The 15844-nt window shown below is 42.7% G+C and overlaps 1 protein-coding gene across 1 annotated transcript in view; it reads right to left on the reverse strand.

Annotated features, from left to right (window-relative positions):
• Positions 1–354: 354 nt before the first annotated feature.
• The window catches only part of ART3 (ADP-ribosyltransferase 3), an 88221-nt gene continuing 72731 nt past the window's right edge, over positions 355–15844 (reverse strand). Inside the window, exons 3-6 of the mRNA XM_012650972.1 lie at positions 11327–12038; positions 2295–2327; positions 1326–1358; positions 355–401 (exon numbers count right to left, since the gene is read on the reverse strand). Of these exons, the coding sequence (XP_012506426.1) occupies positions 355–401; positions 1326–1358; positions 2295–2327; positions 11327–12038 (825 nt within the window). The remainder of the gene's footprint in view (positions 402–1325; positions 1359–2294; positions 2328–11326; positions 12039–15844) is intronic.

The raw sequence follows: 15844 nt of genomic DNA on the forward strand, positions 1-15844 counted from the left end.
ATTCTCCTGCCTCAGCCTCCCAAAGTGCTAGGATTACAGGCATGAGCCACTGGCCCAGAATCATCATTTTAATTTAGAAAAAACAATGCTATTTGTTATGTCCTGCCCAACACCCTAGGTCACAGTGGAATAATTAGTCACATCTATTTGCTAGGATGACCTTTAAAGATTGTTAGGAGACACAGAGCTGCTGTGTCATTTCTATAAAGAATTCTATCTGAAATGCAGGTGGGTCTCTGATATACCAAACTAGCAAGCTAAGGTGGGCTCTGCCTTTTTCCCACGTTTCCTTCCCATGCCTTCCTACTCCTACCTGTAAAGGGAGATACCCTGCAAAATAAAAGCCCCCATAGTTTATGAAAATGTCTTACCAGGGTCTTCAATCTTCTGGGTTTTCTCACCTAAGTTACAAAAAGAAACTTATCTGTTTTAACAATGGAACAAAAGAACTGGGAGTTACTATAGCTACAGCAAAACTATTGTCAGGTAATATTGCCATAAAGAACCATTTTGTATATCCAGTAAACTACTGCTACTAAATTTAAATGTTAGCCAGAGTCTAAATATACCCTGGCTGATTGGCTAGAACCTTCCTCTGGCCCCCTCTATTAAAAAAAACCATCACATATAGCTAGTCTCCTGGGAATCTCAAGGAACCCAAAAATGTCTACTTTGAAGAGTGAGTTGAGGTCCCTGTGAAGTAATCAGTAGATTCGTGACTGCAGTGGGCCAATAGAAAGAGGGGTTGCTAAAAGCAAGTTTTCAGGGGCATAAAATGTTTCACCTCTTAGTATCTTCCCAAACATGAAATAAATTGCATGTTTAAGGAAAGGCTGGATCCTTTGCTCTCTTCAACAAAGAAAAACTTATTGTAGCCATATGGGCGAAACACATAATAATGAACTTACATGCAAAGAAATGATTTGGGCCATATCTCGCTAAGTGGAAACATTTTTTTAAAAAAGCATCTTATCACCCAGATGTTTTAGTTAAATGATACAAAATGTCAAACATCAGCAAATTTGAGAGATGCAAATTGTGCGAGATGCAAATTGTGCTGAGAGTTTTCTATTTTTATCTTCTGAAAGAAACTTTCCCCAGAAAGTTTCCATATCATTCAGATCTCTATAGAGCCAGCTCTCTCATTGGAGGTATGTAAATTTCTCCAGCACAGGTTTTCTCCCCCAGCCCCCATATAGTCCAAGCCACTGCTTTGTATTTGCGAAGTACGCCTTTTTGTGAGCTAACAGATGCCATCTGTTAAACAAGAAAGAGCTATTAAACATCCACGTAAGAATCCCATTTAGAAAGCAGAGCATACTCACCAGCATTGTAGACATAGATGGGTTGAAAATATTCTGAAATATAAACATGTTTTCATTATGTGGTACTATGCTCAGATGGGAATGTCAGGTTCAGGCTATTGTTAAACACTTACTAATAATAAAGATTTCAGTTGGCTTACATTTAAGATACATAAAACTACAGTTGTAAGAAATATAAAATTTCAAATCAAAGACAAATGGATATGGATTCATTTTAATTACATGAAAAAGAATCCATGGATAAACTAGCCAGGAAGACAGCTAGAAACAGACCTCGATTTTCAAACATTTTAATAAGAAAATCTTCAAAAGGATCCGTCCAGAGCATGCATCAGTCCAAAGGCACATTCTGGCAACTTTGGTTCACACCTATCGGGCCTATTAAACAATGCTGTTCCTGAACAATTGTGGAATTTCCCATCTGCCTTCCCAAATCTTTCCCACAGTCCTCTAAGACAGATTACTTTTTGTTACATCCTATTTTTCCCCAAGGAAGCTGGAAGAGACCACATCACCATTCTGTCATCCCATCCTCCCTCCATGAGCCACATTCATGCCTTTCTTCATCAGTCTCCCAAATGTTATTTCCTAAGATATCCAAATACAGGAACAGGAAGTAGCTTTTTGCATAAGAGCCATGTGGAAACGGCTGAAGCTGTAGGGCACTGAGAAGTCCTTAAATCCCTGTAAGGCCAGGCTAGGGTGAGGGGTGCACGTTCCTTGCATGCCCAGGGCAAGGCAGTGTTTGAGAGAAGAGCCACAGGCAAGCCTGGGGGCGGGAGCGGAAGGCGTGCAGCAGTGACCCTGGGCTCTCGACCTGAGAAGGTGGTGGCAGAACACAACGCAGCCGTGAGAAGATGACGGCTGACAGTGCGCCAGTACGGCGGGGAGGCAGCTCTGACCCCATCTACGAGAAACAACACCGATAAAATCCCCATTGCAGAAGTAATACTTTAAAGCATCTCTTACCGAGGTTCTCAACACAGTTTTCGGTTTTGAGCCCTGTAACACAAAGGTAAAGCTTGATTAGTTAAACACGACCTACCTTAATCAAGATTTCAGATGGTCTGCAGCTACTGGTAATCTAATCCATCAACTACTAGTATCAGACCCATGATTTAGTGGGATGCAAACTGCAGGAAAATTATATTTTTGTATTTATAGCGCAGCCACCAAACAGCGGTATGACCTTTGACAAAACATCTGACCCTTGTGAAATTCAGTTTCCTTACCTGTATCTTTTACGAGGAGATTGCTTCAAATGATCTTCAAAAGTAACACTTTCTCATTCTATTCTATGATTAGTTTGCAAAAGTTAGGAGAAAACTTACCTGTCCACTTACTCCTCTCTTCAGATACTAAATGTCCTCAACAGCAAATCTATGCCTCTACTATGTCAACTCCTATTCTCTGGAGAAAAAGCACCTCAATAAGATCTTCAAGATCCTTAATAGATGAACAAAAATCCTTCGCACTCGTACACAGAAACAGAGTTGGTATGCCTCAGAACATTCATTTGTATGTGAGGAAATCCACAATTTTTGGAGAACAGGAACATGGCACCTAACGGTACCTTTGTAAGGCCCTGGACCTTCTCACTGGTGATGCCCTGGACAAAGCCATCGGTGCTGCAGTGATTCCCCTGAGAACTGACAGAAAGGAGATCTGCCAGCCTGCCCAACAGCAGTTAGGCAAGAAAGTCAGTAAGAAAGCACATAGATTTGGTGCCAGTATGAGCTGTATGGAAGGCTTTCCAGAATGCACCATGAAGGTCTAGATGCTTTATTGTCTCTTCTCCACACCTGGCTAACTTACTGATCTAATCTGGAAGTTCAGCTACCTGAGGGATGAGCCTCTTTACCTAAGACTGGGGAGTCCCTGAGAGGCCTGGCTCTACTATGAGAGATGTGCTCTTCCAGTCTTGTTAACAAGTCCTGCTCTATTTGTGGAGTTTGAACCAAAAATCCAGGTGACTTGGTCCAGATTTTACCGGTCCAGGGTATAACGAATATGGATGGTGTCCTGAGGCTACACTCAGGCATTTGGCCATACTAGAAATTTTTTTTTTTTTTTGAGACAGAGTCTCACTCTCTTGCCCAGGCTAGAGTGCCGTGGCATCAGCCTAGCTCACAGCAACCTCGAACTCCTGGGCTCAAAGGATCCTCCTGCCTCAGCCTCCCAGGTAGCTGGGACTACAGGCATGCGCCACCATGCCCGGCTAATTTATATATATATATATATATTTTTTTTTTTTAGCTGTCCAGCTAATTTCTTTCTATTTTTTTTCAGTAGAGATGGGGTCTCACTCTTGCTCAGGCTGGTCTTGAACTCCTGAGCTCAAACAATCCACCCGCCTCGGCCTCCCAGAGTGCTAGGATTACAGGCGTGAGCCACCACGCCTGGCCCAGACTAGAAATTTAAAAATCAGTTCTAGAGGCTATTACAAAATGTTGTCTCAGCAGTAGAAACGTGTAAGCCTCACCCAGGGAGCTTAGTTGAGGGTGAGGTGAAAGTGAGGAGAATCGTAGATGGGAAGGCTACAAAGATAACAGAAAGATGCAGCCTGGGGTCTGGGCATTAGAAGGATTTTAAGAGCCTTTGTCTTTTGTCTGTAGCACAAGTTAGACTATGTTTCTCAAAGTGCAGTTTTCTAGCCACATACTTCAAATCACCTGTGTGCTTATTAAAATCGAAAATTCCAGGACCCTAGCCAGGACTATGATAGAGAATTTCTGGAGGGGATGCCTTGTAATCTGCATTTTAAACAAGCACTCCGAGTGATTTTCATGCAAGAATTTTTTGAGAGCCTCCTAAATAGTAGAGGATGGGTATCTTTAGTGTTTAACACAGATCCATTTTGTCAGATTGCATTTCTCCTCCCTATTTGACTCTAGATTTAATTTTCCACTAGTATTTTCAACATCAGAAAAGTAATCAAACTATTTTGAGTTTCTAAAGTTGTATGGGATTAAAAATGGACAGGAGATTGATCCAGAAATAAAAGAGAGAAGGCACAAATATATAAGGAATAAAAAAGGGAACATAACATTGAGCAGATATAAAAAGATATAAGAATGCTATGACCCACTTTATGCCTATTAAAATTTAATATACAAAGACAAGTGGACAAATTCCTTTAAAAGAATATAACTTACCAAAAATAACTCAAGAATAAATAGAGAACTTGAATGGTATTATTACAACCATTAAGTAGTTTAAATCTTTTCCAAAGAAAATACCAAGATAATCTGGTTTTTCCCGTGAATACTAGAGAGAGGGGAATGGCACAAAGAACTCCTAAGACCTGCAGAGGGTTCCCCTCAAGTATTCAGCAAAGTACTGATTAGTTTTTAAGTGTGAGAAAACTACCCACGGGCAGAGAAAGAAGCCCTACAGTCAAGAATAGTGCACACTTTCATCAGCCAGACTGGAAAACCTTATAATTCATAGGCACTGGGTAGAGTATTCAGAAAATTATAACCTCAGGAGTGAGAAATAATTAGACCTGGATGAAAGTGACTCTGGTTCTGACTAAAAAACTGCAAAGCAAGCTCTGTAAGAATCAAACTGTTTTCAAGAAACTTAACTTATGTGCCAGAACAAAGCTCAAGAATATTTTTAGAAATACGAGACCATGCAAACTGTAACTTTGGGTCTGCACGTGAAGTCTAGCTCCTACAACTAAAGCCCGTTTGGGTCCACGTTAACACCGGCAAGGATGCGGAGGAAGAGGAACTCTTATCACTGCTGGCAGCAATGCAGCTGCAGAACACAGACAAGATGAGATGGATGTTCTCCTGTTACCTACCCAGGGACATCTACATAATTGATTCTTCCTTCCTCCCTTTTTCTCTTGGAACACTCACCCGACCTTGTGTAAAACGTAGATTTCCTGGGCCTCACAAGAATGTAACTATTTGCCTCACTCCCCCCTCCTTTCTTTCTGTACACTTTCCCTTAAATACTGAAGTTCCCAAATTCCCCTTCAGAAACACGGTCACAGATATGTCAGTGGTTTGCGTTTTTCCTGGGCACATCCTCAAACTTTGGCTTGATAAACCCCCATCGACTGAGATCTTTGCCTCAGTCACTTATTTTTGCATTGTCACTCTCAAAGGTCCCACCTGCAAATATCATCCCAATGGGGAATAGGGCTCCACCACATGACTTGTAGGGGCTATAACATTCAGTAGACTGAAAGTTAGTACTACTAACAGGTAGAGACATGGAACATACAAGAGAAACCAAACTGAACTTCCAGACATAAAAATCCTAAAATGAACAATACACTAGATGTAATTACTGACAAATTAGACACTGCAGGAAAAAGATTAGTGAACTTGAAGGCATATTATGGTGTGCAGAATAATACCCTTCTAAAGAGGCCCCTCTATCCTAACCCTAGAACCTTATGTTAATATGTTAATATGTATGTGAATATGTTAAGTTACATGGCAAGAGAGAATTAAGGTTGCAGATGCAAATAATGTTGCTAATTAGTTGACCTTCAGGCGGGACAATTATCCTGGATTATCCAGGTGAGTTCAATCTAATAACAAATCCTTTGAGGTAGAAGAGAGGACCAGAGAGATGCAATGTAAAGAGGACTCGACATGCTGTTTCTGGCTTTTTGTTTTGTTTTGTTTTGTTTTAGAGATGAGGTCTTGCTATGTTGCCCAGACTGGCCTGGAACTCCTGGGCTCAAGTGATCCTCCTGTCTCAGGCTCCGAAGTAGTTAGGATAACAAGTGCACTACTGTGCCTGGCCCCAGTGGAGTATTTTTTTTTTTTTTTTTTGAGACAGGGTCTTGTTCTGTCACCTGGGATAGAGTGCAGTGGCATCATCATAGCTCACCACAATCTCAAATTCCTGGGCTCAAGATCTTCTTGCCTCAGCCTCCCGAGTGGCTGGGGCTATAGGTATGCACCATCACACCCAGCTGACTTTTCTTTTCGTAGATATGGGGTCTCACTACGTTGCTCAAGCTGGTCTCAAACTCCTGGCTTCAACTGATCCTCCCACCTCAGCCTCCCAAAGTGCTAGGATTATGGGTGTGAGCCACTGCACTTGGCCAATGGAGTAATTTTTAACAATAAGGAATGGAGCTTTCTTTTATTATATAGCTGACATTCCACCTTTTTCACGTTTTCTAGAAAAATAGTATAAAAGACAGTTAACCTGTGGTATTCTATCTTGGAAATCATAGGCAAGTTTATAATGGTAACACAGGATTGTGTTTAACACACTTAAGACAGTAAAATCTTTTTAGCCCTTTTAGAAATACTGTCTTTTTTTTCATTTGGAGGCACAGTTATATCCAGTCACAATGGAAGAAGATTCTGGTTACATCCTTCTGGCTGAGGCTTTTAAAACACCTGGTCACTGACCTTCATAGTGTTCAAGTGGCCTGTCTCCAAAAGTGACTTCAGGGAGTTTTTGATCCTGTGTTCCCATTACTCGCCTCTAGATGGCGCCGCGACCAGCGCTCCACGCAGCGCCCGTGAGCCTCGAGGAGCCTCCCCTGCGGCTGGTGTGAACACGGTGCGTCTGGGCACCCCGTGCCCCTTCCCGCCTCCTCACAGGGACTCATGGTGGGTGAGAGGCCTGGATCCCTCAGGGTGAATTCAATGGCTCCATCTCTTTTGTTCCATCACAATCCCACTCACAAACACGAGTTTGAGGGCTCCGTCGCCCACCCAGCCCATCGAGCGGACGCCGCGCTAAGCACGGCCCGAGGCACCGTGGCCGAGGCTTCTCTGTTAACACGACCCGTGCCTTCTCAGACGGCAGCCGGCCAGACGCATCAGGAGCACCAAGAGCGGTGTCATTTCTGCCAGCCCAGCTGCAAGAGGGATTTTGGCTGTGACACGCTGTACCTGTCTCCTGAACGCCAATGGTCTAGTCACCAAAGAAAGCGCCATCGGTTAGGGGATGGTAAAGTTCAACGGGCTGGGTGGGGCGAGGGGGAGACTGGTCGGTAGCGTTGGCTGATTTCCATGGTGTGACTCTGAACCACAGCCAATCTCAAGCTACTGGACGTAGGAGGAACTGGGGAGCAGACATGCATGTCCCACGGTCAGTTCCTACGAGCAGGTGTGAGCTCACTCCAGCCGGCTTGGTTTTTGGTTATTTAAGTAAAATCCCTAATATAATACAAGTTTATTCACTTAGTCCTCATGTAATACATTAGATCTCTAAACTTGTTCATCCTACATATCTGCTATTTTGTATCCTTTGACCTACGTCTCCCCATTTCCTCTCTCCCTACCCATGCTAAGCACTATTTCATTCTTGATCTCTGTGTCTCTTTTTTTATATTCCTCATGTAAATGAGATCATGCAATATTTTCTTTCTGTTTGGCTTATTTCACTTAGCATAAAGTCCTCCAGATCCATCCATGTTGAGAAAAATGGCAGGATCTCTTTCTTTTTGTAAGGCTGAATAATATTCCATTGTGTGTGTCCACGTGTGTGCACACACACATACACCTTTTCTTTATCCATTCGTCCACTGGTGGACATTTAGGTTGTTTCCATATCTTTGCTATTGTGAATAGTGCTGCAGTGAACACAGAAGTGCAGGTATCTTTATGAGGTGATGATTTCGTCCTTTTTGGGTATACCCTCAGAATAGACTGCTGGGTCGCATGGTAGTTCTATTTTTAATTTCTTTAGGAGCCTCCATACTGTTTTCCAGGGCTGGATGCACCAACCCACATTCCCACTAACAGTGTTCTAGGGTTCCCTTTCTCCACCACACCCTAGCCAACATTTGTTATCTCTGATCTGTTTTTTTCTTGTCTTTTGGATAAGCACTTTTTCTTTCAACACAGATTTACTCCAACCTTCACCTGCCTCCTTGATGCAGGACAGAGCGAGGCAAATGAGGTGCCTAGGATACAAAATGTGAGGAGGCAGTCACTCTCAGGATCATGCAAGTGCAGGAGGTACAAGTGTACGGCCCTAGGAGTGACAACTTTGCACCCTAGGCACCTCAACGGCCACATAGCTTCTGCCATCCAATCATAAGTATATCAGCCCCCGTCCAGGCATCAGCGTCTCATCAGCACTACCCCACCCAGCCTTTTTATCTCATGGTATGTTGGCCACGCTGAGTCAAGGTCTAAAAGTCTATCCCATTTCTGGGGCCTACAGCAGTATTCGCTCGGCGTGACTCAGCAGCACTGGTTTTTGGTTCAGCGAGACAATTACACTTGCAAGACCCAAAACCAGTTTACTCGGTTTTGCAGAAGAATGTAAGTAAGGCAGGGAACACAGCATACTGTTTAGCAACAGGGCAGCATCCGCTACGTCCCTTCAATGCAAGTCCTCACAGCAGTCCAGGGCTATTCTATATCCCCCAAATGACAGCTTAGATGCAAGGAAACAAGATTACACAGGAAGGTGCAGGGGCCTCCCTAGCTTAGTGGCTTCGCGCCACATATGAAAAACCAATGCCTCTTGAACCTATGCAGGACTGGCCCAAGAGGCTTGCTCTCCCCTTCCAGGGCTAACAAGGACAACTGGGTGGGTGACACCACGTTCAGGAAAGCCCAGAGCTATGGCCTCCCCTCAAGTATTCAAGGTGCATTCGCAGTGCTCCCGCTCGGATGCACTCTGCCAGGCGAGGCTTCCGTTGACCCAGGCAGTGCTGCATGGGCACACAGCTGTCATCTCACCTTTAGGAGACTGCAGGGAAACAGCGCTGGAAGAAAATCAACAGGAGGCCATTTTCATAGAAGAAAAGAGAAAGGGTTTTTATTAACCCTTTACTCACATACACCAAGGCACAACACCATAAAATTTCATAATGTTGGGGATAAAGAAAATACCCTAAAACCTTCCAGATAAAAAAACAAGTCTCACTCAAAAGTTTCAGTAATTACAATAGCTTCACACCTTTCAACCGCAGCTCCAGAAACGAAGTCACTGGAAGAACATCTTCAAAATTCTGAGGAAAAATAACTTCAAAATTATAAATGCAGATCCACATAAACTATTATTCTAGCATAAAGGTGGATTCAGCATGCCAAGTCTTAGAAAATTTACCTTAATGTACCATTTCTCAGAAAACTTCTGTAGAACCCCCACCCCTACCACACCAAATAAGGAGGGATCCAAGAAAGAGTTGCAAGTCCAAGAAATAGGAGATCTTTCACAGGGAAGAAACAAAGTCTCAGAATGGTCGTGAGGAGAGATTTCAAGACATTCAGCACACCTAAAGAGCATATCATATCATAAAGCAGGATAAGGGGGAAATCCAGGGAAGTATATCCAGAAAAAAAAAGAGAGAGAAATGACAGAGTATCTAATATGTCTGAATATATTAAGAGGAAATTTATATTTTTCTCAAAGGATTTGGAGGTGAATTACTGATGGGATATAAAAAATTAAGGAAAAAAACAAACAAACAATTAATATGATAACCCTGGGGTACAAGAGGTACCTAAGCACAGAAAATCAACTCTCTGACTCAGCTATGACCTGTCTTTACTACACTGAGAGAATGGGAAGGGGGAAATGGACGTATGTTGGGAAGGAGAATGGTGGTCATCAGGTACTTTGGGTTCACTGACCTAACGGCCGTTTCTAACTCCCTTCTCCCTCGTCTCCCCACACTGTCCTCCCTGGGCTGGAAAGGCTCTTTACTCCCTTCTGAAGCTTGTAGCTATGGGTGACCAAGAAACTGTGCTAGTTAATCATCTGCAATCAGAAGTCTAAGAGTTTCTAGAAAAGCTTTCACTTTCCTTATTAAACAGGTAGGTTTGGCTGTCATCTGCTTTCCCTTTCTTTTTGTCTTAGACAAAAAGACTGATGCCTGAGCTACGACAGTCACAGCTGCACACAAGAATCAGAAACACACGCATGTTAAGGATGCTGGAACAGAAAGAACCCGAGTGACTTACGATGTCCATGAGCCACTGTACCAATCTGGACAGCCTACCTCTAGACTTATTAAAGGAAATCTTCCAGTCAGGTTTTCTGTTACTTTACAGCTGAAAGCAATAAAGAATTTTTTTTTTTTTTTTGGAGACAGAGTCTCACTGTGTTGCCCGGGCTAGAGTGCCGTGGCGTCAGCCTAGCTCACAGCAACCTCAAACTCCTGGGCTCAAGCGATCCTCCTGCCTCAGCCTCCCGAGTAGCTGGGACTACAGGCATGCGCCACCATGCCGGCTAATTTTTTCTATATATTTTTAGTTGTCCAATTAATTTCTTTCTAATTTTAGTAGAGACGGGGGTCTCGCTCTTGCTCAGGCTGGTTTTGAACTCCTGAGCTCAAACAATCCGCCCGCTTCGGCCTCCCAAGCAATAAAGAATTTTTAACTAACACATGGTATGTGTGGGCTAAAGACTCATTCTCTATAGTGGGAAGTCAACAGAAGATGTCTAAAAATTTAAAAATCAAAAAATAACATGTTGAAGCATGTTATTTACTTACAACATGACAGTAAGTACATGAAGACAGCTGAAAGAATTCAAACTGGTACCACTGAGGAGTGGGCACTGGGGACATGTGGGACAGGGGACTGCTGTTCTTCATTATAAGCCTATAGCAAGGCCTCTCGACATCAGCTCTAGTGACATTTTGGGCCAGATAATTCTTTGTTGTGAGGGGCTGCCCCGTGCATTGTTTCGCAGTGTCCCTGGCCTCTGCTCACTAGATGCCAGCAGCAACACCCCTCCTCCCCAGTTACGACGACCAAAAACGTTTGCCGCCATTGCCAAATGACCCTGCAGGGAAAAACTGACTCTGGTTGAGAACCACTGCCTCATAGTACTATTTTATCTTTTTTATTTTCAATAATACTGTAAATGTATTATTTTGATAAAATTAAATTATGGATAAAGAAATAGACAGTATGGAAAGAGCTAGACTGGAAACTGCCAATTGTCATTTCTCCCTTCAAACACTTCTCACTCTCCTGAACTGACCTCTCCCTGGGCCTAAGAATCCTACTCCTTCCCCCCCAGACAAGCAGAGCCAGAACAGAGATACTTACCACCCAGAAATGCACACTCGTAATGGCTGCAGGTCTTGTTTGTGCTTCGAAGGATAAGGTTATTGCCAGCCCCTTCCCGTGACACTTGAAAAACCTCACTCAGAGGTATTAAAGTAATTCTTTCACTTTCTTCATCAAAAAATTTTTCAATGGCAACTCCAAAGCATGTGTAGATGGATAACACAGTGAGCTGGTCATTAGCAGCTTGAGGTTTGGCTGAATATGCCAAGGTGAAACGGCCAAACCTGGCGTGGTTGAGCCCTCCAAATGTAAATGAGGTGTCCTGGCTCGTTCTATATACCACATTTTTATAACTGTCCTCACAAGGCCTTCTCAGAAACTGCAGGGCTCTTGTTAGGTAAAAATGAAAAGCTTTGAACTGGAAGCCGTAGATGTAATCTTTTCGAGACTGGCCAGCCGTCTTCACGGCTTCGCTGAACAGCCGGTAAAAGGGAGTCTGCTCTTGGGCTTCAGAAACGTACGCCGTCAAGGCTATCCCATGGTTATCCTTAAAATTCACAGGCAGAAAGAGCTGAGGCTTTCGGGCTTCCCATTTGGCTCTGGCGTTTTCCCATACGGTGTTTAAGAGCTGGTGGCTCCCTTTCTCCTCCTTGAGCAGCTGGGGAACGTATTTGATTTCCATCCTGTCCGCACATTTCAGGTATTCATCATCAAACGCATTATCTGCCATGTCTAACATCTCAGCCTTCACCTTCAAAGGAAAAGAAAATGAATATTCTTAAAATAAGAGAATTAGTGAATATCACTTTCTCTCACATTGCTGCTCCCGCCCTCTCATGCCCTGGCAAGAATCTTTCCTTGCTTATTTGGGTATGTTTTTGAGGTAGGAAGTATATTCCATTGCTATTGGAACGGTTCTCTCTGTGACGTTTATGTCTACGAAAGAGTGGGTGTCAGTGGGTGAGAGGCATGGGCAGGACTGCGCCTGCGCCTGCTGCATCTGGGCACCGTGGCACAGAGGAAAGAACGATGAGTGTGAAATTAAAGAATGGGTGGCAACCCCAGCCCCGAACAGTATTCTTACCCAGATTTCCTCAGACCTTCAAAACTGCTGGGAATCTAAAGTTATCATGTGTGAATCGCTGCGTCTGACAGATAATACGTGATGACAAACACTATCCCTTGTCCTTTGGGGACGCCCTCCCTTCTCCAGATGGCTTGGACAGAACTGATTTTGCCCCCTCAGCCAAAAGCACAAGCAAGTGATCCAAGTGATCCAGAACACTCCTTGAGGGGGAAAAAAGATCTTTCTTCCTTTAAAACCACAAGCTCTAAGGATAATATTGACCTGGGGCTTCCAACAAGTTATCCTTTTAGTCCCATGGAGAATCCTGTCTGAAAACAAACCAACAAAGAAAGGCTTGCAGAGCTAAGAGGCAGAGAGAGATGAACCCCCTAAAACATACTTGAGGCTGAGTCTAGCTGTACCTAAAGACTGTTTTACTCCAGTCAGAATAATCAATAAATTCCCTGATTGCTTGAGCTGGTTTGAATTGTGTTTCTGTCACATACAACTGAAAAGGCCGAATGCATCTCTAAATGACACACGTTCCACACCAATAAGCAGCAGGGTGGTATAATGTAATTAGCACTAATTTGAAGCCAGACAGATCTGAGTTCCAATGCCATTTCTGTTACTAACTAGGTATGAGAGTTACCTGACATTTCTGAGCTTCAATCTTTTCATTTAAAAATGAGATTAAAGGAAATAATATCTTAAGTGCAGGATTGTAGTGAGGATTAAATTACAAATGAGAATAAAGGAAATAATATCTTAAGTGCAGGATTGAAGTGAGGATTAAATTACACAATGAATACATGCGAAGCCCTTACACCTCCATGCCTGGCACATCTCAAGCCTTCAACACACTGTGGTTGTATTTTTATTATTTCATGATAGGAATATATGTATTATACTGTTAAGTTCTTCAAGGGCAGAACATTTATTTTTGAATCCCACCATATTTATCTTTGAATCCCAAGCACCGAGCACAGAACCTGGCAAAACATTCAAGTGCAAGTATAAGAACCCTATACTCTGGCTTATGGATCAAATAATAGGATGAGCAAATATGCCCAGGAATACCATTTATGGATTTCTACAGATAAAAGAATAGTGCCTCTTTTTCCACCATTCTATGCTTGCATGGTGCATGGCTGCACAAGTCTGCCTAGGACCTCAGCTGGAGACCTTACAGAGACATCCAGCCAGGAGCTATTAAAATTACAGTTTTGATGTGAATAATTCTTTTAAAAAAATGTGTGTGTGTGTGTGTGTGTGTGAAACAGAGAGAGAGAGAGAGAGAGAGAGAGAGAGAGAGACTGAGACTGACGTAAAAAAGCAAAACAAAACTTGGTCACATGTCCATCTTATTCTAGTTGTATCTTCTTTCCACTATCTCTCTTCTGCCCCTCACAACCAAACTTTTTTTTTTCCCCTCGAACTTCTGGGCTCAGGCAACCCTCCTGCCTCAGCCTCCTGAGTTGCAGGGATTACAGGTGTGAGCCACCATGCCTGACACAACCAGCTTCTCGAAAGAGACGTCTATCCTTGCTATCTCCACTTCATTTCCCACTTGTATCTCAACTCTCAAGCATTCTGGTTCCCACCGCCATTCCTGCATGCAAACAGCTCTCACTAAAGGGGCATTTCTTTTTAGACCCCTTTGCAGACCTGCCATATTCTAGCTGGCCACTAAATGTTGGAGTTTCTCAAGGCCACTTATTTTCGAACTCTCAACTCTAACCCTAGGTAGTTATGTACGTGCTGACAGTTTCAATTATCATCTATATACCTCTGACCTGTCCTGTAAGTGCCAGACCTACATACCAAATGCCTACTTAACTTAACACCTCCACTTGAATGCTCAAGGACCCTTCAAACGTAACCTAAGACCAAACTTAGAATCTTACTTCAACACAACCACCTGCTCCTTATTTAAGACCATTTGTTCATTTGTGAAGTTTTCCTGTATCTCTCCTTCTCAGTCACCCTGTGTGGCCACTTCACCATTAAGGCCTCACAAACGTCTCCAGAGTTCTTTCCATATGCCAGGCACTAAGTGCTTGCTATGAATTACCTCATTTAATCCTCGGGGCAACCTTGTGAGGTAGGTACAATTATTAGTCCCCTTTTTTAAATACGAGGAAACTAAGACATAGATTGAGATTTATACAGAATTGGGATTTGAAACCAGGCAGTCTGGCTCCAGAGTCCTGTCCTCTTAATCAAAATCTTCTGTTGCCTCTAAAGAATGAGAATATTTCCAATGATGAAGACCACCGACATTGATATAGCACTTTTTAAAAAGTATAATTTTGTCTTCATGACAACCCTCACAAAAGGCTGGGCAATTACGAACATCATTTTACAAATGAGAGAACTGTGCCAGCATCAGAAACTGTCTTAACACCAGCCACAGAGTATTCTGCCGGGGAAGTCACTGAAACCCCTGTATCCTGGGTTTGTAGGTCAGTTTCTTGATATGGGAATTTGAGCTTTAAGAGATCAAATCACTGCTGTCTCATAGCCAAGAAAGGCACTTTCTTTGGCAGCACAGAATGTACCAGAGTGCAGCTTGGGCACCAATGCCTGATTTACCTTCAAGACTTCAACATAGTATAAGACACCAGATCCTGAAAGCACCTCCCACATTCCTCACATCCTATCAGACTTGATCTAGTATGTTCCTGTCTTTTCCCTATGCCTCTAACCAGTCTCCAAATGTCTAATTTTAGACATCAAGCCTTTCTGGCCAGACACCACAGCTGATTGTGTGTTCCGGACACTGCGTGCCTTGAGTGGTGAAAAAGCTCTCAAATGCCACCACTACTCGGGGACAACTGAATGAATACTAAGAAATAGGTACAAAAGGCTTGGTGAACAAGCTGATTACATTTTCTTCCTCTGATCTATCCATTGAAACAACAGCTCATTTGATGAAATTCAATCACCAAAAATTTATTACAGAAACATAGAAATGACCTAAAGTTCAAGGAGAAAAATTGGTTAAACAAATTATGGAACATTCATAGAACAAACACATTAAAATTATGTTGCAAAAGAATATTGAATATGCAAATCAAAACCATAATGAGATACCACTTAACACCCACTAGGACAGCTATAATGATAAAAACAAAATAAAAAACGAAAAATAACGAGTAAAACAAGGATGCAGAGAAATTAGAACCCTAATACATTGCTGGTGGGATTGTGATACTGTGCAGCCAGTGTGGGAAACAGTTTGGCAGTTTCAGAAAAAACTTAAACGAAGTTACCATATGAGCCGACACTTTCTACTTCTAGTCATACACCCAAGAGAACTGAAGCATATGTTCACAACAATGAGTAATTCCGTTATCATGTATCATAAACTGTAGCTCCCTCAACCCATTTTCACATATATATGTACTTTTACATATAAAAGTAAACTTCACTCTGCAATGATATCGAATAACCAAACAGTGCTTGTATTATCTCCATATATGTCAATA

This window comes from Propithecus coquereli, unplaced genomic scaffold (assembly GCF_000956105.1).
Source record: "Propithecus coquereli isolate 6110/MARCELLA unplaced genomic scaffold, Pcoq_1.0 Scaffold343, whole genome shotgun sequence".
Lineage (NCBI taxonomy): Eukaryota > Metazoa > Chordata > Mammalia > Primates > Indriidae > Propithecus > Propithecus coquereli.